This window comes from Moschus berezovskii, chromosome 5, assembly GCF_049115385.1.
Source record: "Moschus berezovskii isolate FMDL1 chromosome 5, NW_MosBer_1.0, whole genome shotgun sequence".
Classification (NCBI taxonomy): domain Eukaryota; kingdom Metazoa; phylum Chordata; class Mammalia; order Artiodactyla; family Moschidae; genus Moschus; species Moschus berezovskii.
The window spans coordinates 122661430-122683783 of record NC_142464.1 but is presented as its reverse complement, the minus strand read 5'-3'; the positions used below and the strand labels follow the sequence as shown (position 1 = coordinate 122683783).

The following is a 22354-nucleotide window of genomic DNA, read 5'->3' as shown; positions in this document are numbered from 1 at the left end:
CAGTATCCCTGCCTGGAAAATCCCACAGACAGAGGAGCCTGGCAGGCTACAGTCCATGGTGTTGTAAAGAGTCAGACACGACTGAAGCAACTTAGCATGCATGCACTCATGGACAGGGAAACAGTGTGGTTGTGAAAGGACTTCAGAAGGCCTTCTCATTCATCCAATCACCTACAGGGGCTTGCACTGAGTACCAGGGGAAGTCATGGGCTGTTGAGATCCACAGCAGATAAAACAGACCAATTCTGCCCTCACAAACTTATGTGCTGGTCAGGACAGGGCCACAACAGGCGAGACGAATAAGCAAGACAGATGTGCAGCAGGGTGGACCGGCAGTGGGGAGCAAAGTCTGGAAGGAGCACGCTGGCCATCTGGGACCAGACTTGGGCTCAAATGCTGGTTCCACCGTGCACTGGCTGCAGACCTCTCTCAGTTTATCAGCCAGTGGGGTGGGGAGAACAGGCAGAGCCTAGAATTCAGCAGTGTTGAATGAGTGGATGGAGAACCCCTCACAAGCTGGTGAGAGCACAGCACTGGCTCATGGGAGGTGTCTGATCGAATTCCTGAGATGTTGAGGAGAGGGTTCTCCCACACCCAGACGGGGTGGAGGGTCACAGAAGACCCCAGATAAAGCTGTTGCTGGTATCCTCTGCAGGACTAGAATGTTAACTGGGAAGGGATTATGAGAATGAAGACCTCATTTCCCAGAGTCCCTTGCAGCTAGGTGTGACCATGTGACTCAGGCCAACAGGATGTGAGCTGATGTGGCACCTGGCACCTCCTCAGAAGACTCTTGCAGTGTGGTCTTTCCCTTCCCCCACTTCTGCCAGCCTGCTTTTGGGGATGTTACTGTGAGAACCATGGTGAGGACAAGGGTCACACCCGGGGGGAGGCAGAGCAGTGAACAGGAAGGAGCCCCTGGGGCCACAGAGCCACCTGGACTTTGGCAGATGGGGAATTAAACTTCTCTGGCTCAAGTTACTGTTGCTTTGGTTCCTAGTTCAGGAGGGCGTAAGGATGAGGGCAGGGGCAGGTGTGCCCACTGCTCCCATGGACCCCGCATCCATGCCCGTGTTTTCTGACAGCCAGGCCACCAGTGGTGGGGAAGGAGGTTCCAAGGCACTCTGGGTTCAGCCACAGCTCCAGAGAGCCCTTCTGCCCTTGTGCCGTGTTTGTGGGAAGCCCGGGCTTTTCACAATAACATGAGCGTTTTTGGCCTCATGAAACAGGCAAGAGGTACACTTCACCTCTGCTCATCACTGGGTCAGGGCTGTCACAAGATGCCTCTGGCTCCAGCTTTGGATTTGTGACCAATCCAAGGTCAGGGTCAAGGGTTCAAGAAGAAACAAAGAGTGCAGGTGCCCAAGGTCTCAGCAGTGACAAGAGAAAAAGGAACAAAGGTCCACAGAGTCAAAGCTATGGTTTTCCCAGTAGTCATGTGTAGATATGAGAGTTTGGACCATAAAGAAGACTGAGCACCGAAGAATTGATGCTTTTGAGCTGTGGTGCTTCAGAAGACTCTTGAGAGTCCCTTGGACTGCAAGGAGATCCAACATGTCCATTCTAAAGGAGATCAGTCCTGGGTGTTCATTGGATGGACTGATGCTGAAGCTGAAACTGCAATACTTTGGCCACCTCATGCGACGAGTTGACTCACTGGAAAAGACCCTGATGCCTGGAAAGACTGAAGGCAGGAGAAGGGGATGACAGAGGAGGAGATGGTTAAATGGCATCACCGACTCAATGGACATGAGCTTGAGCAAGCTCCAGTAGATAGTGAAGGACAGAGGACCCTGGCATGTACAGTCCATGGGGTCACAGACACAACTTAGCGACTCAAAAACAACATCCTACCATTTACATTTTCTAACATTTCTGTAATGAGCATCCACTATTTTCATAATGAGAAGCTGTCCCTCCTACCAACCCTCATGCTTCACACAGCTCTCATTTTTCTTCTCACTAACAGCTGATACTGTTGATGCACAGGAGTATTCCAATCCTGTGCTGGTGATGAACAGTTTAATCAGCCTCAGATTCAAATCCTCTCTCATGTCCATAGGATTTGTAAGACACTCCTCTCAGGGTTCAGGAGTTTCCCATTACCCCCTCTTTCCCTATCGGGGACCAGCCTCGATATGGCCTTAGTGAGAGAGAGAGAGAGAGACAGGGGCTGATGATTCTTTGGTTTACGCAGGAAACCAATAAAACCCCAGCACGGGGTTTGCTCTGTTTACGTAGGCCGCAGGCGCCCTCTCGAATCACTGGAGGCACCCCACCAGGGCACCCCCTCGAGTGGGTCTTAGAAGCCCAGGCAGATAAGTAAACGCAGAGGGCCCAGCGCTCCAAGGATCTCAACCGGAAAAAGGAGAATAGAGAAAAGGACGGAAAAAGAGAAAGAACGACACAGGGAGACCAAGCTTCAGTGAGCAAGGCCCAAAACTTTATTTTCCAGTGCTGCTTTTATACCCTAAGTTATGCGCATAAGAAACAGAGAAAGGGAGGTATAGATTCACACCAAAATCACGTGGGGTCAGCAGTCTTGACCCTTATCAGGTTCAGGGCTTATTTTTGTATGTCTCGTGATATACAAAAGTTTTAGGTGGTTTACATCATCTTCTGGCCAGGAGGCCTGCTAACAGTTTATGGCCCTCTCTCCTAACAAAGGTTAGTTAGCTAGAAAAAGGCTTATATTCTTTTAAGGTGATTTTCCTAAAGTCAGGCGCTATTCTCCAAAGACACATGACAAAGTTACATTCCTATAAGGCAAGGGTGTAGTGAGCTACAAGAAAGGAATTTATTAACTTAAGATCTGATGTGGTTAAATCAAAGGCTACTACTTATTTTCCTATATATGATTAATATATTTCCAAGGATACAATAAACTTTGCAGCAAGCATTGATTCAACAATGAAATCTTTTTTAGTACTATTCTAATGATTTAAACTTCTTCAACAAATTCCTGTATTTTAGAATATTAGGCTTTCTGTCCTTGCATGGCTGGGAGGCTGTAAACAGTCACATTCGTAGTTGTAAGAGCCCGGATAAACTTGTCAGGCAAGTTAGAAAGCTATCAGAGGGAGTTGGATTGGAACACTCCTATTAAGCCGAGGAGAACTTTTTAACTACAGCTCTGAATTAATGTTTTCAGAGAAAGGGGGTTGGGGGGAAGCCCCTGTAAGTATTAGAGGACTTGATAAGAGACGTAAGATAGTAAGGCAGTCAGACTCCGGTTTTCTTTGGGGTAGATGCTCGGGTAAGTCCAGGGGGTTCCTCGAGTCCTGATTAGCTTTTGCCCGTCAGGCCTCTTCCCCAATTGACCTTTGCCACGGGTAGGATTTACCGGTAGTGGCTCCCGGCACTTCCCTGTCCTTCAGGTGTCTCTGCAGGAGGAGCCGATGGAGCCCACCCTGTACCCAAGCCACACCTGGAGGCCGCCAGTTCCAGGGGCGGCTGCCGGCCCTCAGAGGCTCTCGACTGTCAGTTCACGTGTTTGTTAGTTCTTCATGCAACTGATTTGGCTCTTTTTGCAGAAGGTTATTTCAGTCTGAACGTCTGTGGCCCCTTCTGGTGGCATTTTCTCACCAAGAATATACACTTCAGTTTGGAGCCTGTGTGCTCCAGAGGAATGGCAGTGCAATTTGCTGCTGGTTGTCAGGTCCCTCTTCCAGGAAAATCTCTTAGCCAGGGAGCCCCCCTCTCCTCCAGCTGGAGGGTTTTTTTTGGTGGGGAGGGTTAGCACTGAAACAAGTGACTGAGTCGCCATGACGGGAATCAGCACAAGGTGCATGGCTGGCCCGTTCTGCGTACTGGGGGCCCAAATGCAGGTAGCGTGGAGAGGGTGGCCGGAGTGCCCACCTCCTAGGATAGACATGTGGCTTGGAGAGACAGCTGGGGTTTCCATTCTGCCACATCTCACAAGGCTGGGCTCTGGTCTGGGGGCCTGCTCAGATGATTCGTGGAGTCCAGCTCCTTGAGACAGCAGATCTGAGGCCCTCACGTCCTTGCTGGTGACCTGACGGGGGCTGCTGTCTGCTCTGAGGCCACCTTCTCACTAGACCGCCCCCATCTTCACACCAGCTGCAGAGACCTGAGTCCTTCTCATGCCGTGAAGCATTCTGACTTTGCCTGCAGGAGGAAACTTTCTGCTTTTAAATGGCTTACCCAGATTGAGCCCACCAGATACTCTCTACAAAAGGTCACTGGCTTAGGACTCCAACTACATCTGCAAAGTCCCTTCACAGTGGCACCTGGATTAGTGTTTGATTGAAAAACCAGGGGTGGGTAGCTTGAGTCCATTTTTAGAATTCTGTCTGCCGCACCCATCATACCATATATACTTTTTTAATTTGCGTATTTCGGAGTTGGATAAAAGATGAAAATCCCTGCCCCTGCTGAGGGATACTAATAATAAAGGGGATGATGCAGCTTGTGGCAACAGCCAACACTCTGATGATGGTTCTGGCTTCAACTGTGATGGTTACGTGGGCTGAGATTGGTTGGGAAAAACAGGCAAAAGCTGTGCCTTTTTCCAAGTGTGTGATGAACCTGGCCCATCATCTCCCGTCCCCCCATCACAGCAGGGTGGGCTGGTTCAAGAGGAGACACCTGCATGAAGCCTGGCACTTGCAGCCACTCAGCTGTCACAAGCGTCACACCCATGGCCCACATGCTGTCGTGTCTTCTGCACGACCTTCTCCTGAGGACATTTTCTTTTACATGCGACCCCATCCTTGTTGGGCTTCCCTGATGGGTCAGTTGGTAAAGAATCCGCCCGCAATGCAGGAGACCCCAGTTCGATTCCTGGGTCGGGAAGATCCACTAGAGAAGGGATACGCTAACCACTCCACTATTCTTGGGTTTCCTTTGTGGCTCAGCTGGTAAAGACTCCACCTACAATGCAGGAGACCCCGGTTTGATCCCTGGGTTGGGAAGGTCCCCTGGTGAAGGGAGAGGCTACCCACTCCAGTATTCTGGCCTGGAGAATTCCAAATACAGTATAGTCCATGGGGTTGCAAAGAGCCGGACACAACTGAGCAACTTTCACTTCTTTCCATCCTTGTTGGGGGCACCGTGGGCTGTTCAGCTTGCTCTTCCTGCACCCCCAGCCCAGGCCACCCACTCCCTTTACTGGAAATGTGTTCCAAGGGCTGACGGAGGAGTCTTCCCTTTCAGGCAGCTCCACGTCCAAGCGCTGATGACTTGCTCTGGGGTGAACCTGCAGACCTCAGCAGGCTGCCAAGGGTGCAGTTCCCAATGTGGCCACGCGGTGGCAGCACAGACAGGCCTCCGGATGTAGATCCGGGGCATGGCCTCTTGCCTGACCTGGACCCGCGTTCGGAGACAGCAGAAATGTCACGACTGCCAGAGCCATCCTTGTCTGCTTCAAGACACAGAAGCCATGACTGCTGGTAGTCCCCGTGCTGTACTGCACCTGTTACAGCAGGGTTCCCATCTGAATCCCTTGGGTCCTAAGAAGAGATAGGAAATGAGTATTCGCACCTCTTTAAATCCTCAAAATAAATGATAAAGTCCGAGTTTTACAGGTGAGCGGATCAATGCTGAGAGCAATTAAATGATGCTGCCCAAGGTCACAGACAATGAGAAACATGTTTTAAATTTTATTAGCGTATAGCTTCTTGTTTTCTCTTGGTTGTATAATTGCTTCATAATGCTGTTAGTTTCTGCTGTACAACAAAGTGAGCCTGCAGAGTGTACTGATTTACAATGCTGTTAGTTTCAGGTAAACGGCAAAGTGATTCAGTTAAATGGACACATACATTCATTCTTTTACAGATTGCTTTCCCATATAGGTGATAACAGAAATATTGAGTAGAGATCCCTGTGCTATACGGTGGGTCCTTGCTGGTTATCTGTTTTACATACTGCAGTGTATGTTAGTTCCAAGCTCCTATCTCTTCCCCATGACGTGTTTTTTACTATAGAAAACTTCAGAGAAGAAAATGGTCATAACTCCCACACTATCATCCAGCTACCACCATTATCAACATTTTGCCTCTTGTGTTTCTTCCATCCTCATTTTTTAAGCCTGCATAATCATAAAGCAAGTTCCAATTTAAATACTTCCGTTGGCATCTCCGAAGAATTATGGTATTTTTATCTAAACACTAGGCCACCTCTCCCTAACAAAAATATCAGTAACTCCTGTCATCTAACAGTTTATATTTGACTTTCCCCTTTATCTCACAAATGTCTTTTTTCACAGTTGGTTTGTTCGATCATGATTCAAATAAGGTCCACACATTCTATCTTTTATGCGCTCTAGTTCTCAAACAGTCTTCTTTTTCCCTCTGCTGCTGCTGCTAAGTCACTTCAGTCGTGTCCGACTCTGTGTGACCCCACAGACGGAAGCCCACCAGGCTCCCCCGTCCCTGGGATTCTCCAGGCAAGAACACTGGAGTGGGTTGCCATTTCCTTCTCCAATGTGTGAAAGTTAAAGTGAAGTCGCTCAGTCGTGTCCGACCCTTAGCGACCCCATGGACTGCAGCCTACCAGGCTCCTCCATCCATGGGATTTTTCTAGGCAGACCCCCAACTAATAAACTGGGTCATTTGCCCAACAGAACGTCTTACGTTCCGGATTTGACTTTTTGCCTCCTTCTGCGAGTGGCGCAGAGCCTGACACTCAACGTGATGAATGCTCTCAACAGGAGCAAGGCGGGAGAATAGAGGTTTGGCCCTCAGAGATGGGACACCACGGGCTCTGCGATTCGGGCAGAGGGGACAGCAGCTGCGGGACCCAGGTACAAGCAGCACCTGGGCTCCTTCGTGGCACGAGACACAGTAGCACTGGCATTTGTTAAGAGTAACGAAAACACGTGGATTTTATGAGCTTTGGTTGTGTCCCCAGAAGTCGTCCTCGATGCTGTTCTTGGTAGGCTTTGTGTCTTACTTCGAGAAAATTGGGCTTCCCTTGTAGCTCAGTCGGTCAAGAATCTGCCTGCCGTGCAGGAGACCCCGGTTTGATCCCTGGGTTGGGAAGATCCCCTGGCGAAGGAGGCGGCAACCCACTCCAGTATCCTTGCCTGGAGACTCGTGGACACAGGAACCTGGTGGGCTGCAGTCATGGGGTCGAAAAGAGCTGGGCACGACTGAGCGGCTAACACACTGAGAAAACTGGAGGAGAAAGAGCAAACAAAACACGCCACCCAAGTCTCTCTCCCAGCCCCGACGCCTCCGCGCCGGACCGCACACGCTTGCCGGCTTTCGCACTAATAAAACCCACAGGACCGACGGAGGCCCCCTCCGGCCACCAGTCCGCCCTCCTGCGCCGCGAAGACGCGGGCAGGACGGGCGGTGGCCGCCTAACGCTGCTTTAACCGACTTTCCTGGAGCCCTGCGGTCGCCCGTCCACGAGCTTTCGTCCTTGGCCTGTTTGCCTTTAGCCTACACTGAGCACCCAGAGTCTGGGTCGGTCCCAGGAGCCCGGGCTGAGAGGGAGAAAAGGACAAAAGCGCTGGCGCCTCGCCCCCTCCCAGAGCAAAGAGCGCCCCGCACGGGAAACGCACGGACAGGTGGCGGGGGCCTGACAGGAAACCGCGCTCGAGCGTCTCCCCGCCCCCTCAGTCCGCACTTCCGGCGCCCTCCCCCATGCTCTCTCTCTATAGGTTCTTCCCTTGACCACGCCCCTCCACGGAGGAGTCTGTTTCCTTCACCTTTCACCTCAGCTTCACTTTCTGAGGCCTCGCAAGGCCTCAAACCCGCCCACCGCCCAGGACGGCAATTATTGGTGAATATGGCCTGTCCATCAGAGGAAGAACGGTGGCGGATTGGCTAAGGGGAAGCAATTGGGCGGGAGAAGCAAGAACAGAGTCTCGCGCATGCCCGGTGCGCGCGCCCAGTGCCGGCAGCAGTCATGGCGGCTCGGTGCGTGCGGCTGGCTCGGCGCAGCTTCCCGGCTTTCGCGTTGTCTCTCAGGTAAGGGGGGCCGATGGCCAGACTTAGGAGGGGCGCGCTGCCCCCGCTGTCTCGGAGGCGAGCCGTGCCCGGCTCCGGCCCGGGCGTCGTGGGCGGCTTCCAAACGCGGGGCGCGGGCTCCGCTGGGTTCTCCTGTGGGGCCTGCCCGGCCGCCGCTCTGTCCGTGCTGCTCACGGGGCGGACTGGACGGCTCCCCGCGCGAGGCGGCGGTGGCGAGCGGGCTCCTTCCGCCCGGCCCGAGCCTCCTCCACGTCCGCGTGCTGCGGAGTCCGAGCACAGAAGGGCCGCAGCCCCTACCTAACCCCCCGTGGGGAGAGCCGCTGACAGAGCGGTGACGCTGCGGCGGAGGTCACGAGGCCCTGCCCTCTCCTTGGCTTTTCTTTTGCCTTTTTTTTTTTTTTTAAACCTGCGGTTTCTGCCATTTCAAAATCCGGCCTCCTAACTTAGTTTAGCCCTTGCTTAGCGGGCTGATGCTGAAGCTGAAACTCCCAATACTTTGGCCACCTGATGCGAAGAACTGATTCATTGGAAAAGGTCCTGATGCTGGGAAAGATTGAAGGCGGGAAGAGAAGGGGAGGACAGAGGATGAGATGGTTGGATGGCATCACTGACTCAGTGGACATGAGTTTGAGCACGCTCCGGGAGTTGGAGATGGACAGGGAGGCCTGGCGTGTTGCAGTCCATGGGGTCGCAAAGAGTCGGACATGACTGAGCGACTGAACTAGCACCTTCCACGTTGGGGAGAGCTTCGGAGACCAGGTTATCTGTTAAGAGAAGCTGCTCTGGGCCGAACATGGGGTAGAAGCTGCGCGGAGCAGGACCCGGACTTTGCCCTCAAGGAGCTTTATTTAGTGATGGTGAGGCGGTAACTGGGTCGGTAAACGGACGAGGACAGGGTGAGGGGGTGAAGCTGCGATTCTAGCCTGATCCACTGTATGGACAGCGTGGGAACAAGTCCACCGGGGAAGTCTTGAGTGAGGAGAGGCTGCTGGCCCAATTTGCGATTTTTTTTTAACCGGCATTGATTGCCTGGACTTGTGTGCGTGCTTAGTCTGTTCAGTCGTGTCCAACTCTCTGCAGTCATTTAAATTGTAGCCAGCCAAGCTCCTGTGTCCATGGGGATTTTCCAGACAGGAATACTGGAGTGGGTTGCTATGCCCTCCTCCAGGGGATTTTCCTGACCCAGGGATTGAACCCACTTCTCTTTTGTCTCCTGCATTGGCAGCTGGCTTATTTACCACTGGCGCCACCTGGGAAATCCAGTTGATTGCCAGGACTGCATGCATTTCTGCCTCTGGAAACAGGTTTTGTGTAAGGAGGCTCAAGTAGGGGAGAGAGCAAACTGAATTGTGTGCGGAGCTCTGGGAGTAACTGAGTTCTGGGAGCCTCCCTGCAAACCCAGATTGGCCGCTGCGGGAGCCCCCGGCGCTGCAGAAGGGGGTCTGCTGAGTGGAGCGAACCCAAAAGGCTGTGACTGTTACACCCAGAGGTCAGGACAGCTAGAAACTAGGGCAGGTCAGAGCAGCACACTCCATCTTCAGATGATTGGTTTTTTAATCGTGAAAGTGAAACCAGCAGTGTGAAGGCCAGTGGCCTTCACCCCCAGGTCGTTGTTCAGGTGCCCAGTCGTGTCTGACTCTTTGCGACCCCGTGCACCGGAGCCCGCCAGGCTTCCTTGCCATCACTGTCTCCCGGAGCTGGCTCACACTCACGTCCATCGAGTCGGTGATGCCATCCAACCCTCTTTTCCTCTGTTGTCCCCTTCTCCTCCTGCCCTCCATCTTTCCCAACATCAGGGTCTTTTCCACGAGTCAGCTCTTCACATAAGGTGGCCAAAGTATTGGTAACAGACTAGTGTATCCTTTTATTCTCCTCAAAATGGGATTTCTGGTTTGTGTTTATAAAACTGGGGTCATGTTTTGTGTATTTCTCTTAAGTTGCATTTCTTCCTGCACAGTACCCCCGTGCTGTAGCCAAAAGATGGCAGTTTAACACTGCCGTCTATTTGGTGGCTGCTCAGTATTCTAGACCGTGGAAGCAAGTTTGTTCACCCATGTCCTTCTGAGCAGTGTTCTGTTTCAAGCTTTTCATCCTGGAAAACATCTGTACGTGCTGCCTTAAACACCCTCGTACACATGTTCTGTGTGCCCTTAGCTTTTCTGTTCATTGAGGCAGCTTTCTTTAATCTGGGAAGGAAATTAAATGTAGTTTATTTTCAGACTGGGCCGTGGCGTTCTTTAGAGCCCCACTGGACCTGGTGAACAGATCCGTATTATTCATTAATGGCGCTGTGGCCTTGGGCTTATTACTTAACCTTTTCCACATGGGGATCAGATTGGGTAATATCCCAAGTCACTTCCATAATTAGTTTTTAGAGTTTTTTGTGTTTTCCCCAGTACATACCACCCCTGTGCTTTCCTGCCTCCATGCCTTTGTTCACGCCCTTCCTGAAGTGGGTCTGTCTTGTCTATTCCTGGCTCTGTAAGTGAACTCTTGCCTGTTCTTCAAAGTCCCTCTGCCCAAATCCTTTCCCAGACTTCCATTTCTCCAAAGCTAGAAATATTCTACTCTGAGCCTGCCAAAGCAGTTAGTTCCTCTTTTATCACTTTCCAACCCAAGTTACAGTTGTGTGTATATAGATACCTTTTTGCGTGACTTTGGCCACCTGATGCAAAGAGCTGAGTCATTTGAAAAGACCCTGATGCTGGGAAAGATTGAGGGCAGGAGAGGGGATGACAAAGGATGAGATGGTTGGATGGCATCACCAACTCGATGGACATGGGTTTGGGTAGACTCCAGGAGTTAGTGATGGACAGGGAGGCCTGGCGTGCTGCGGTTCATGGGGTCGCAAAGAGTCGGACGTGACTGAACTGAACTGAAGTACCCTGTGGGCAAGATGTCTGCCCACAAGGCTTTGTAATGGACAGCAGCACTGGACCTCACCTCCAGTAGTAGCTCTTTCTTCAGCACGTGGTGGGGTCTGGATGATCAGGAGTTCCTGAGAGTGAGCAGAAGGGGAGATCAGTACCATAGCCTTGGTTCACTGATGTTTTAGTTTAGGCGTGTATTGCAGAAGACGCTACATAGACAAATAGCTTCCGTACGTCATATGCAATTTGCCTTTATTGTATCTAGGACAAATCCTTTTTCCTCCATGTAGCAAGTAGTTTTAAATTATCTTTGATTTCCAAAGTCGTCCATCTGACTTCAGCAAGAAGCAGAATCATGATCTTAATTTCTGTCATGTGGACTTGCCTTCAGGTCTTCTCCTCGGCTGCTGTGCACAGCTGCCAAACAGAAGAACAGTGGCCAGAACCTGGAGGAGGACGCGGGTCAGAGCGAGCGGGAGATGGGTCTCCCCGCCCCCGAGAAGACACTCACGGAAGAGAAGGCCAAGCTGGAAGAGCAACTGAAGGAGACCACGGTAAGGCTGTGGGCTCTTGTGAGGAGCGTGGGCTTTGGAACTCCAGGTCCGTCTTCTGGGGATGTCAAGACGGCCTCCCTGACAGCAGAGGCGGAAGCCAGACAATTCCGTCCCCGTTGGGTTCTACAGCAAGTTACTGCTGAAGGAGGGATAGAAGTCAAATCCGCTGTGACTCTGGTTGTCATGAGAATTATCTTCATGTGCTACATAGATTATATTAAGACTGAAAATGGTCTTTACAAGTGAGGAATATTCAGTTGGGCCCTTAGGCCTGGGTCTTTGGAAGGATGAAGGTGGGAGCCAGAGGTAAAGTCACATGGTGCTGTCCTAGGAATGTTGGAGTTTTTTGAACTAATTAGTAATACAGATTATGATCTCATGTGGAAGAGTGTTGTTGTTCAGTCGCTCAGTCCTGTCTGAGTCTTTGCGACCCCATGGACTGCAGCACTCCAGGTCTCCCTGTCCCTCACCATCTCCTGGAGTCTGCCCAAATTCATGTCCCCCAAGTCGGTGATGCCATCTGGCCATCTCATCATCTCAACCTCTGTCTTGACCATCTCCTCCTGCCTTCAGTCTTTCCCAGCATCAGGGTCTTTTCCAGTGAGTCAGTTCTCTGCATCAGGTGGCCAAAGTATTGGAGCTTCAGCATCAGTCCTTCCAATGAATATTCAGGACTGATTCCCTTTAGGATGGACTGGTTGGAACTCCTTGCAGTCCAAGGGACTCTCAAGAGTCTTCTCCAGCACCACAGTTAAATAGTATCAGTTCTTTGGCGCTCAACTATTTTTATTGTCCAGCTCTCACATCCAAATGTGACTACTGAAAAAACCATAGCTTTGACTAGATGGACCTTTGTCAGCAAAGTAATGTGTCTGCTTTTTAATAAGCTGTTTAGGTTTGTCATAGCTTTATTTCCAAGGAGCAAGCGTCTTTTAACTTCATGACTGCAGTCACCGTCCACAGTGATTTTGGAGCACAAGAAAATAGTTTGTCACTGTTTCCATCATATCCCCGTCTATTTGCCGTGAAGCATTGTGCCAAGGCTTTGCTAACCTCTTTGTTTATATGAATCCTCACAACAGCCCAGTGAGTCAGCCATTAATACCCCTGTTTACAGATGAGGAAACTGAGGCCCAGGACTGTTGGTAAACTTCCCAAGGTCACCTTGCTACCCAGTGGCAGGGCCACGGTCTGAGCCTGTGAGACCTTGCTCTCAACCGTGGCACCGGAACCCCCAGAAAGCTGAAGGCATAACCTAGTGCCCATGAAAATAGAAATGCCAGGAGTAGATACGATTACAGGAAGACTTGGTACAAAATGAGGAAGATACAAGAATTCAGATGGTTATTACACAATGAGTATTCCAACTGAACCGTATCTGGCAATATTGAAAATACCCAAGGTTCGTTCCTGAGGTTTTGGCTTTTCTGTGGGGCGGAGGCCAGAGCTGTCCGCTTAGGGCGGTTGTTATCCTGACCCTCTGCTCGGGGCGTGAGAACCAAGCCCGGTCAGCCCTTACCCTGGGTGCTGGGGTTCCCTTGAGCTAGAGATTCTGCAGAGGAATGAATGGCCCTTGCTTGCGAGGAACCATCAGAACAGGGGCAACTAGCAGCTTTTCTTGTCCTTTCCCCAGCTGCACACAGAGTGAGAATGGCCTTTGGGGCTTATGAATATGTGACGCCTGGCCATCTTATTCCCCACATGGTGGAAATGGTGGCACTGGTTAATTTACTTCTGTTTATTCCCAGCATCTGTTTGTAGTCCAGTCTCCAGAAGCCATTGTTTGTATTTTGACTTGCAGTTTGTTGTATCACATTTGTTTTCCAATGAATTTGTTCCAGATTTGTTTCATGTGCATTTTTCTTCCTTTTTTTTTTTTTAAGGAAAAATATAAGCGAGCTCTAGCAGATACTGAGAACTTGCGGCAGAGGAGCCAAAAATTGGTGGAGGAGGCAAAACTATATGGTAACTTTAAACACTATATGATCCTGACCCTGGGAAATATGGACAAGGAAGTGGGGGTGTGTGTGGTCCCAGACAACACGATTGATCAGGTGGGCAGGTGGGGCGGCTGCGGGTTGCTCTCCCTCCAGTTGTTGAGATGAGTCAGCTGTTGCCTAGAAGGAGCGGAGCTGGCTTGTGACACACACTCCTAGTGGTTAGCGTAATTCTTCGATAGGAGAGGGTCCTTCGCTCTTCCACACAAGGACCGCAGTGTGAACCTGCAGGTACCCGCAGAGGTGCCCTGTGAGGCTCGGGTCCTCAGCTGGAGCAGCCCTAACGCTTGTCTCACTCAAGGCCTCGTCAGTCGCTGTGTGCGTTGACACCGTTGGATCCTTCTCTCATCATGCTTCCCAACCCACAGTTGCGGTCAGTGAGGCTGAAATGATTTGCCACTGAAATGGTGCTGGCACCAAGGCCCGTCTCCCAACCCCATATATGCTGTATTGATCACACAGAAGACCATCTGAGTACTTAGGGGATAGAGCTTTCAGTCCCCCTATTCTGGATGCAGAACCGATAAGAGGTTAAACCTTCTGCCCAAGGACAGACCTTGGGTGCTTGCAGTGGAAACAAAGAACCAAGTTCAGCCCAGAGAACAAACCTTTCTTTTTTTTTAATGTTATTGACGTATACAGTTGGTTTATACTGTGTTAATTTCTGCTGTGCAGCAAGGTGACTCAGTTAGGCATCTTTTTACTTTCTTTTTCATTATTGACCTATCATAGGATATTAACTGTAGTTTACACAGTGGCAACTTGTTCATTCTGTATATAATAGTTTGCACGTGCTTGTCTTCTATAGAAGACGTCACAGGTAATTTGATAGTGTGCATGCTCAGTCACTCAGTCGTGTCCAACTCTATGACCCCATAGACTGTAGCTCACCAGGCCCCTCTGTCCATGGGAGCACCCTGGCAAGAATACTGGAGTCGGTTGCCATTTCCTCCTCCAGAGAATCTTGTCAACCCGTGGAATGAACCCAAGATTCCTGTGTCTCCTGCATTGGCAGGCAGGTTCTTTACCACCGAGACACCTGGGAAACCCTGGTAATTTCACCGTGATCACATTAAATCTGTAGATTGCTTTGGGTAGTACGGCCATTTTAACAATGTTAATTTTGCCAAGAAGAGCATGGAATATCTTTCCATTTCTTTGAATCATTTTCGGTTTCCTTCAGTAATGGTCTATGGTTCTCAGCATATAAGTCTTTCACCTCCTTTCAGGTTTATTCCTAAGTTTTTTATTATTTGATGTGATTTTAAAGATATTGCTCTTTACATTCTCTTTCTGATATTTCATTGTTAGTGTAAAAAAATTCAGCCAATTTCTGTATATTAATCTTATATCCTGATACCTTGCTGAATTCATTTATTCTAGTAGTTTTTGTGTGGAGTCTCAGGGCTTTCAATAAGTATTGTATCGTGTCATCTGTCTATACTGACAATTTTACATCTTCTTGTGGCTGAGACTCCCAGTACTATGTTGAATAAAGTGATGAGTGGGCATCCTTATATCATCAGGGTTTTTATTGGGAGTGGATGTTGGATCAGATGCTTTTCCTTCATCTGTTGAGATGATCGTGTGTCTTTTGTCTTTTCTCTTGCTGCCGTGCTGTATCTCACTGATTGATTTGCATACGTTGAACTATCGTTATAACCCTGAGATGACTCCATCTTGGTCGTGGTGTATGACCTTTTTTACGTGTTGTTAATTTCCATTTGCTAATATTTTGTTGAGAATTTTTGCATCTGTATTCATCAAGGATATTGGCCTGTAATTTTCTTTTTTTTTTAGTAGTAGTGTCTGTGGTTTTGGTATCAGGGTAATGGTTGGGTTGCAAAGAGTCAGACACAACTGAGTGGCTGAACTGAACTGAACTGACTGAACTGAATGGTGGCTTCATAGAATGTCTTTGGGAATATTCCTTCCTCTTCATTCTTTTGAAGAAGTTTCAGAACAATTGGAAGGAGTTCTTTCTATGTTTGATAGAATTCACCTGTGAAGCCATCTGGTCCTGGGCTTTTGTTTGTAGGGAATTTCTTTTAATCACAGATTCTGTTTTACGTCTAGCTATCAGTTTGTTCAAATTATCTATATCTTGATTCAGTTTTGGTGGGCTGTATTTTTCTAGGAACTTGTTTGTGTCTTCTGGATGTCAGGTTTGTTGGGATATAATTAATTGTTCATAATGTTCCGTTAACGGCTTTTATTTCTCTGGCATCAGTTGTGATTTCTCGTTCATCTCTTATTTTATTTGGATCCTCTCCCTTTTCTTGGTGAGCCAGTTTTTTTTTTAATCTTTAGTTTCTCTCTGATCTTTATTTCTTCGCTTCTGTTGACTTCAGGTTTTGTTTGTTCTTATTTTTCTAATTCTTTTAGGTGGTGGGTTAGGTTGTTCTTATTTCTTAAAGAAGTCCTGTATCACCTCCCTCTAAACACTGCTCTTGCTGCATCGTGTGGACTTTGTATGGTTGTGTTTTCATTGTCATTTGTCCCTGGTAATGTTTAATTTCTGCTTTGATTTGTTGACCCATGGATATTTTAGTAGCATGTTGTTTAATTCCATATAGTTGGGTTTTTGGGGTTTGTTTTTTTTCATTTCTTTTTCTGTGGTTGATATCTAGGTTCATGCAGCTCTGGTCAGAAAAGATGCTGGAAATAATTTCTGTTCTGTTAAATTTGTTGAGGCTTGTTTTGTGCCCCAGTTTGTGGTCAGTCCTGGAAAAGGCTCTGTGCGCACTTGAACGTGTATTCTGTTTTTTTGGATGGACTGTCTTGAGCATATCAGTCTGACTGTCCTGTTGTATCATTTTGCATCCGCTGCCTTACTGACCTTGTGTCCCACTCTGTCCATTGATGCGAGTGGGGCAGGAAGGCTCCCGCCGTGTCCCCGTCGTCTCTCACTTTACGTCTGTTAGCGTTTGTTTTATGTGCTTTGGGTGCTCTTGTGTTGGGTACATATATGTTGAGGAACATAATATCTTCTTGTATTGATTTTTAATATTATATAGTGTTTTTATCTGTGTTTATAGCTTCTGTTTTAACATGTTTTATCTGATGAATATCGTGAGCCCCCCCCCACTTTCTTATTTCCTTTTGCATGAAATATCTTTTTTCCTGTCCCCTCAACTTTCAACCTGTGTGTGTCCTTTGGTTAAAGTAGGTCTCTGGCAGACTGCGTATTGTAGTTTGATGTATGTTTGTTTTTTGTATTGTGCTTGTTGTCTTTTTGGATTTTGTAAATCTGGTGTACGTTGTTGATTTGTGGTTACCCTGTTTTTCAAGTATGTTCAGTTCAGTTGCTCAGTCGTGTCCAACTCTTTGTGACCCCATGAACTGCAGCACACCAGGCCTCCCTGTCCATCACCAACTCCCGGGGTTCACCCAAACTCATGTCCATCGAGTCAGTGATGCCATCCAGCCATCTCCTCCTCTGTTGTCCCTTTCTCCTCCTGCCCTCAGTCATTCCCAGCGTCAGGGGCTTTTCCAGTGAGTCGGCTCTCCACATCAGGTGGCCAAAGTATTGGAGTTTCAGCTTCAACATCCGTCCTTCCAGTGAACACCCAGGACTGATCTCCTTTAGGATGGACTGGTTGGTTCTCCTTGCAGTCCAAGGGACCCTCAAGAGTCTTCTCCAGCACCACAGTTCAAAAGTATCAATTCTTCAGCGCTCAGCTTCCTTTGTAGTATGTTAATCTCTTCCTATATCTGCTTGCTTTAGACTGGTGGTCATATAGGCTCAAACATATTCTAGAGGAAAAAGACAACATTTTCTTACTCCCTCCCCACGCTTTATGATTGTGGTGTCATCTTTTACATCTTTTGTGTTTACCCTTCAGGTGTTCATTGTGGCATCATTGATTTCACAGAATATATTTTTTTTAAATCTCTGTTCTGGCTTTAAGTGATTCACTTTATAGTTGGGTTTTCTCTTGCCTATAGCTTCTTCTTTTCTACTTAGAGAAGACTTTTCAATGTTTCTTTTGGGATAGGTTTAGTATTGCTGTGTTAAAAGTACAAAAAGTTTTTGCGTGTCTAAAAAATTCTTTGTCTCCTTCTAAATTATAATCTTGCTAGATAGAGTATCTAGGTTGCAGATTTTTCCCTTTCAGGACTTTGAATGTATCTTGCCTCTCCCTTCTGGCCTGCAGTGTTTCTGTGGAGAAATCAGCTGATAGCCATATGGGAATTCCCTTATAGTTAATTCTTTTGCTTTCTTTAGAATCCTCTCTTTAACTGTCGCCATTTTAATTGATTTTTTTTAATGTGGATGGTTTTTAAAGTCTTTATTAAATTTGTTACAGTATTGTTTGTGTTCTGTTTTTTTCACTTCAAGACGTGGGATTTTAACTCCCTGATCAGGGATTGAACCCACACCTGCTACGTTGGAAGGTACAGTCTTAACTCACTGGACCACTAGGAAAGTGCTCAGCCATGATGTATTCAGATACATTTTCATGCCACCCCGCTTTTCTCTTCTGCTGGAATCCCTATCGTGTGCATTGGCAAACTTTAAATTATCCCGTACTTCTCTTATGTTGCTTTCATATTTTTTCATTTGGCTTTCTTGTCTGCTGTTCTGATTGGGTGATTTCTATTATTCTGCCTTCCAGGCTTCTTCTTTGTTAGGAGAAACAGTTACCTCCTGTGGTCTTGGAGTGCTTTTGTGTGTGTGTGTGTGTGTGAGCCTCCCTGTGTAGTAGCCTGAGTGGGTCTAACGTTTTTGGTACTGGCCTGCTTTTTATAGTGTAGGTGCTGCTGGGTGTCCTAGCCACTGTCCCATTGATGGGGGGTGTGACCAGCTGAACGGGGCCTCCCCTCTGGTTGTCACAGCCCTGTCAGGGGAAGCATCCGCTCCCTCCTGATCAGAGTGGACACCCCCAGATCTGTTTCTGAGCTGCAGAGTGAGGTAGGCGGGAGTGAGTGCTCCCTCTGGGGGGGAGCCACTGAACATCCCTCCACTGCAGCTCTCCAGCGGGGAGCGTGCTGCATGGTGGCCCCTGTTGGGCGTGCTCAGTTGTGTCTGACCGTGCAGCCCTGTGGACTGACTGTAGCCCACCAGGCTCCTCTGTCCATGGGATTCTCCAGGCAGGAGTACTGGAGTGGGTTGCCATGCCCTGCTGCAGGGCATCTTCCCAACCCAGGGATCGAGCCTGCATCTCCTGCACCGACAGGCGGGTTCTTTCCTGCTGAGTCCCCAGGGAGGCCCTCCCATCACTCGGGCTCAGAGTGCACTGTTGGCACACTGCCCCCGGCCCCCCTCCACCGTGGGAACGCAGGTGCTCAGCCCTGGCGTGCCCCAGCACCGTGTTCCCAAAGCTACCAGCGCAGACCTCCTGCAGCCCAGACCCAGTCTTGCCTTGGTGGGCACTCCCACAGATTTGGGCCTTAGTAGGCCGTGACCGTCCCAGCCGCGGGAGCACCAGTCTCCTTGGATGTCCCCCAGATCTGCTGAGTTTAGAGTGGGCGGCAGTGGCGTGGCTTGCAGAGCCACGTCTGTGTGGGGGTGAGTGGCCAGCACTGGCGGGCTCCCAGGGCTCCGAGAGGCTGTGCTCAGCAGGAGGCTGCCGGGGGGCGCCCAGCTCCCCCTCCACGGGCCCTCTGACCATGGCGCCTCACTGCTTTAGCAGACGCGTTTCGCTCTCGGATGCCGTCACCTCCGCTCCTGTTTCTTCTCTTTGGTCATCCCCTGCACTGGCTGCGTGCCTGCTGCCCTCCAAATGTCCGCGTTCTTCAGGCCTCCCCTCTTGCTCTCAGCACCTCCCCCACTGACTTGCCATCCGACAGGGCTGAATGTTGTCCACACAAAGCTGAGCTGCCAGTTCAGACGTGTCTTCCCCATTCTAGTCCCGGCTGTCTTTACCTGGATGTCTCAGAGGTATTTTAAACTGAATTCTCCCCTTTGCTTGCCTTCCTCGTTTGAGTAAATGATTCCGTCGCCCGCGCAGGTGTTCAGGTCAGTCATCTGAAACTACGCTTTCTTCCTTCAGGCCCACTCCCCTGCCACCCTGGGGGTGGGGATGGCTGGATGCTGTGCCCACTCACCTCCGCTGCCTGCCCCGCTCTGTCAGGCCAGCTTCAGCTCCCACGTTAGTTAGCTCCACACCCTTGGCAGGGCGGCCTCAGCTCCCCTCCACCCAGTCCACCACCCCGCCCGGAGCTGCTAGCTTCTCTGGGCTTGTGTATTCTTGGTGGGCTGGCGCCCTGGGCGCCTGGAACACTTGGCTCACTCCTGACTCCCAGTCCATACTAAGCCATGTCCCTGAAGTTAATCGTCCTCAGCACTCACGAGGGCTCCATCCTGGAAGTAAAACTGGTAATTGTGTGTCTCACTGTGGCGATCACGCCCTGCATGTCTCAGACCAACACTCCACGTGGGCAGACGTTTTCCCAGCAGCTTGCACGAGGGGTTAGTCCTTCCTAGATGCTCACATTTTTATTGGATGGGTAGACTTTTATTTCATTTTACAGCAACTGGGTGAAAATACTATGTAAAACAAGGGAAGCTGTAAACAAGCGTAGAGCCTTTGAAACTCAAGAAGACTTGAACGGGTTGTGCTAGAGCCTTGTTGCTGCACCACAGGGGAGGGTGACAGGCTGGCCCAGGGGGCGCCTCTCGTCACCCCAGCTTCCTGCATTCAGCATCTGAAGGACTGTCTTGAAACCACAAATGTTTGCATTTATATAAAATTTTTTTAACTGTTACTTAGATTAAGGCTTGGGGTGTGTCCTGATAACTTTGACCTCACGGTGCCAAGTAATGGCTGATGTTTATCGAGCACTTAGTGTTCTGGGCGCTGTGATATGAGTGACTTCCTGTCCTCATAAGCTCGCTGTGTGTCAGGTACTGTTGTCCCTGTTCTACAACCAAAGCAGCTTCAGCCCAGAGGGGTTCAGCACGGTCACAGGGCTGTCTGGTGACAGCCGGGGGCATGGCTCCAGGCCCCGCGCTCGGCAGCCGGAGGCAGGACCGACACGCTCGGGAGTCTGTGTGTCCTCTTGGTCTCGAGCAGGACTGGGAGTTTTCGGTCTGGCTCTGCAGGTTTTCAGCTCCCTGTCTTTACACCTCATTGGCTTTTGTCTAAACCTCAGGAAAGTATTTTTGTTTAGCCCATTGAAATTCTAGCGCAAAGTAGTCATTTGAAAAAAGGTGTGTGACAGAAGGACTTCCCAGGTGGCTCAGTGGTAAGGAAGCCACCTGCCATTGCAGGAGATGCGGGTTCAGTCCCTGGGTTGGGAAGATCACCAGATGAAGGGAATATCAACCCACTCCAGTATATTCTTGTCTGGAGACTCTCACGGACAGAGGAGCCTGGTGGGCTTCAGTCCACCGGGTCACAAGGGTGGGACACGAGTGAGTGAGCACGCACACATCACACACGGAGGGCTTGTGGTTCTGAGCTGCCTGTGCAATTGATGCAGAATGCAGTGACGTTCTCCCTTAACTTGGTGCAGGCATCCAGGGCTTCTGCAAGGACTTGCTGGAGGTGGCGGACATCTTGGAGAAGGCCACACAGTGTGTCCCAAAGGAAGAGATCCGGGACGACAACCCGCATCTGAAGAACCTCTACGAGGGGCTCGTGATGACCGAAGTCCAGATCCAGAAGGTGTTCACGAAGCACGGCCTGCTCCGGCTGAACCCCCTGGGCGCCAAGTTCGACCCGTACGAGCACGAGGCGCTGTTCCACACGCCGGCTGAGGGGCAGGAGCCGGGCACGGTGGCGCTGGTTCACAAAGTGGGCTACAAGCTGCACGGGCGCACCCTGAGGCCCGCCCTGGTGGGGGTGGCGAAGGAGGCCTAGCGGCCCGCGGGTTTCAGCGCTGTGTCACAATCGGTCGCTGACTTCCAGGCCGGGTTCATGTTTTCTCACCTATGAATACTCTTGACCTTTTCCTAAACCTTGCTGCAAGGCTTTGGTAACCGGCGGCCCCGCAGAAAAGCCAGCCAGTTGCACAGCTGCATTACCGAACTGGAATACAGGAGTCTTTGTCCGTTGATTTTTAACACATGTTCCACGTGCTTACAGAACAGGCTGATGGGACACTACTGGACTCTGGGGTATCAGGGAAAACACTGTGTCTGCTCAGGCTCTGGCGACATCAGAGTGTTTGAAGTAAATAAAAGGCCTTCGGGAATCCCATCTGCTGGCTGGCCATGCCGGCTGCTCTGCGTCCCGTGCGTCTCACTGTAGCCTGCGAGCTCCTGGGATGCTTGGCTTTCACTCAGGCAGTGGAGGGATTGCTGAGGAAGGTTATGATGCCCTTGGTGACAGATGTGATTTGAGTTACTTTATAATCAATAAGTACCTGCCTGCCAAGAACGGTCACACCTCTACTTTGCCCGTTCCCGAAGGTGACGGAATCAGCTGCCGTCGTCCTTTTGTGTTCACGTCTGGAAATGTTTAAGTCTATACCGAGCTAGTGACCAGTGACCTAAGGGTGTTTCCCCTAGTAAGATGGACTTTCCTAGAGAAACCTGAGGACTGCGTGCTTGGTATATTTTAAATGTTATGTTTTATTTAAGAGGATTAAAGCCCTGATGTTATTTTCCTACGTTCTGATAGCTGTTCTGTGTGCTTTGATGGCGGAGATCCTCATGTAAGGACAGCGTGACATAGCCTTCCGGGTCTCTGCTCAGACCCTGCAACTGTGTGCCTGATGCCCAGACATGTTGGCTCGTGTCCCCGAAGGGTGAGAGGCTTCCTCCAGGGCTCCCCCTGGCTGGCGGCCGGCAGCTGGTGCTGGGGGCCAGCCTGGGTCTGCCTGCGGCCATGAGGGGACCACGGACACTCAGGAGCAGCTCCAGCAGAGACACACGACCAGCAGATGCTGACCCTGCGGCTCTCCTTAGGACCCTCCCTTCCCCACGTCAAGGGAAAAACGGAATCACTGAGCCAGAGAAAAAGCAGCCTTCCACAGTCTTTGCTTCTGAAGGGTACTTCAGGGACTGAAGATCCAGTACATTTTTTTACTGCATAAAAATGGGCACA

The 22354-nt window shown here is 50.0% G+C and overlaps 1 protein-coding gene across 1 annotated transcript; it reads left to right on the top strand.

The window, feature by feature from the left end:
• The first annotated feature begins 7822 nt into the window (after positions 1–7822).
• On the top strand, positions 7823–21917 carry GRPEL1 (GrpE like 1, mitochondrial). The gene is made up of 4 exons (XM_055435191.2): positions 7823–7937; positions 11199–11361; positions 13245–13326; positions 20820–21917. Exons 1-4 carry the CDS (start codon positions 7876–7878, stop codon positions 21164–21166), a joined length of 654 nt encoding a protein of 217 aa, XP_055291166.1. The 5' UTR covers positions 7823–7875; the 3' UTR covers positions 21167–21917.
• The last annotated feature ends 437 nt before the right edge of the window (positions 21918–22354 follow it).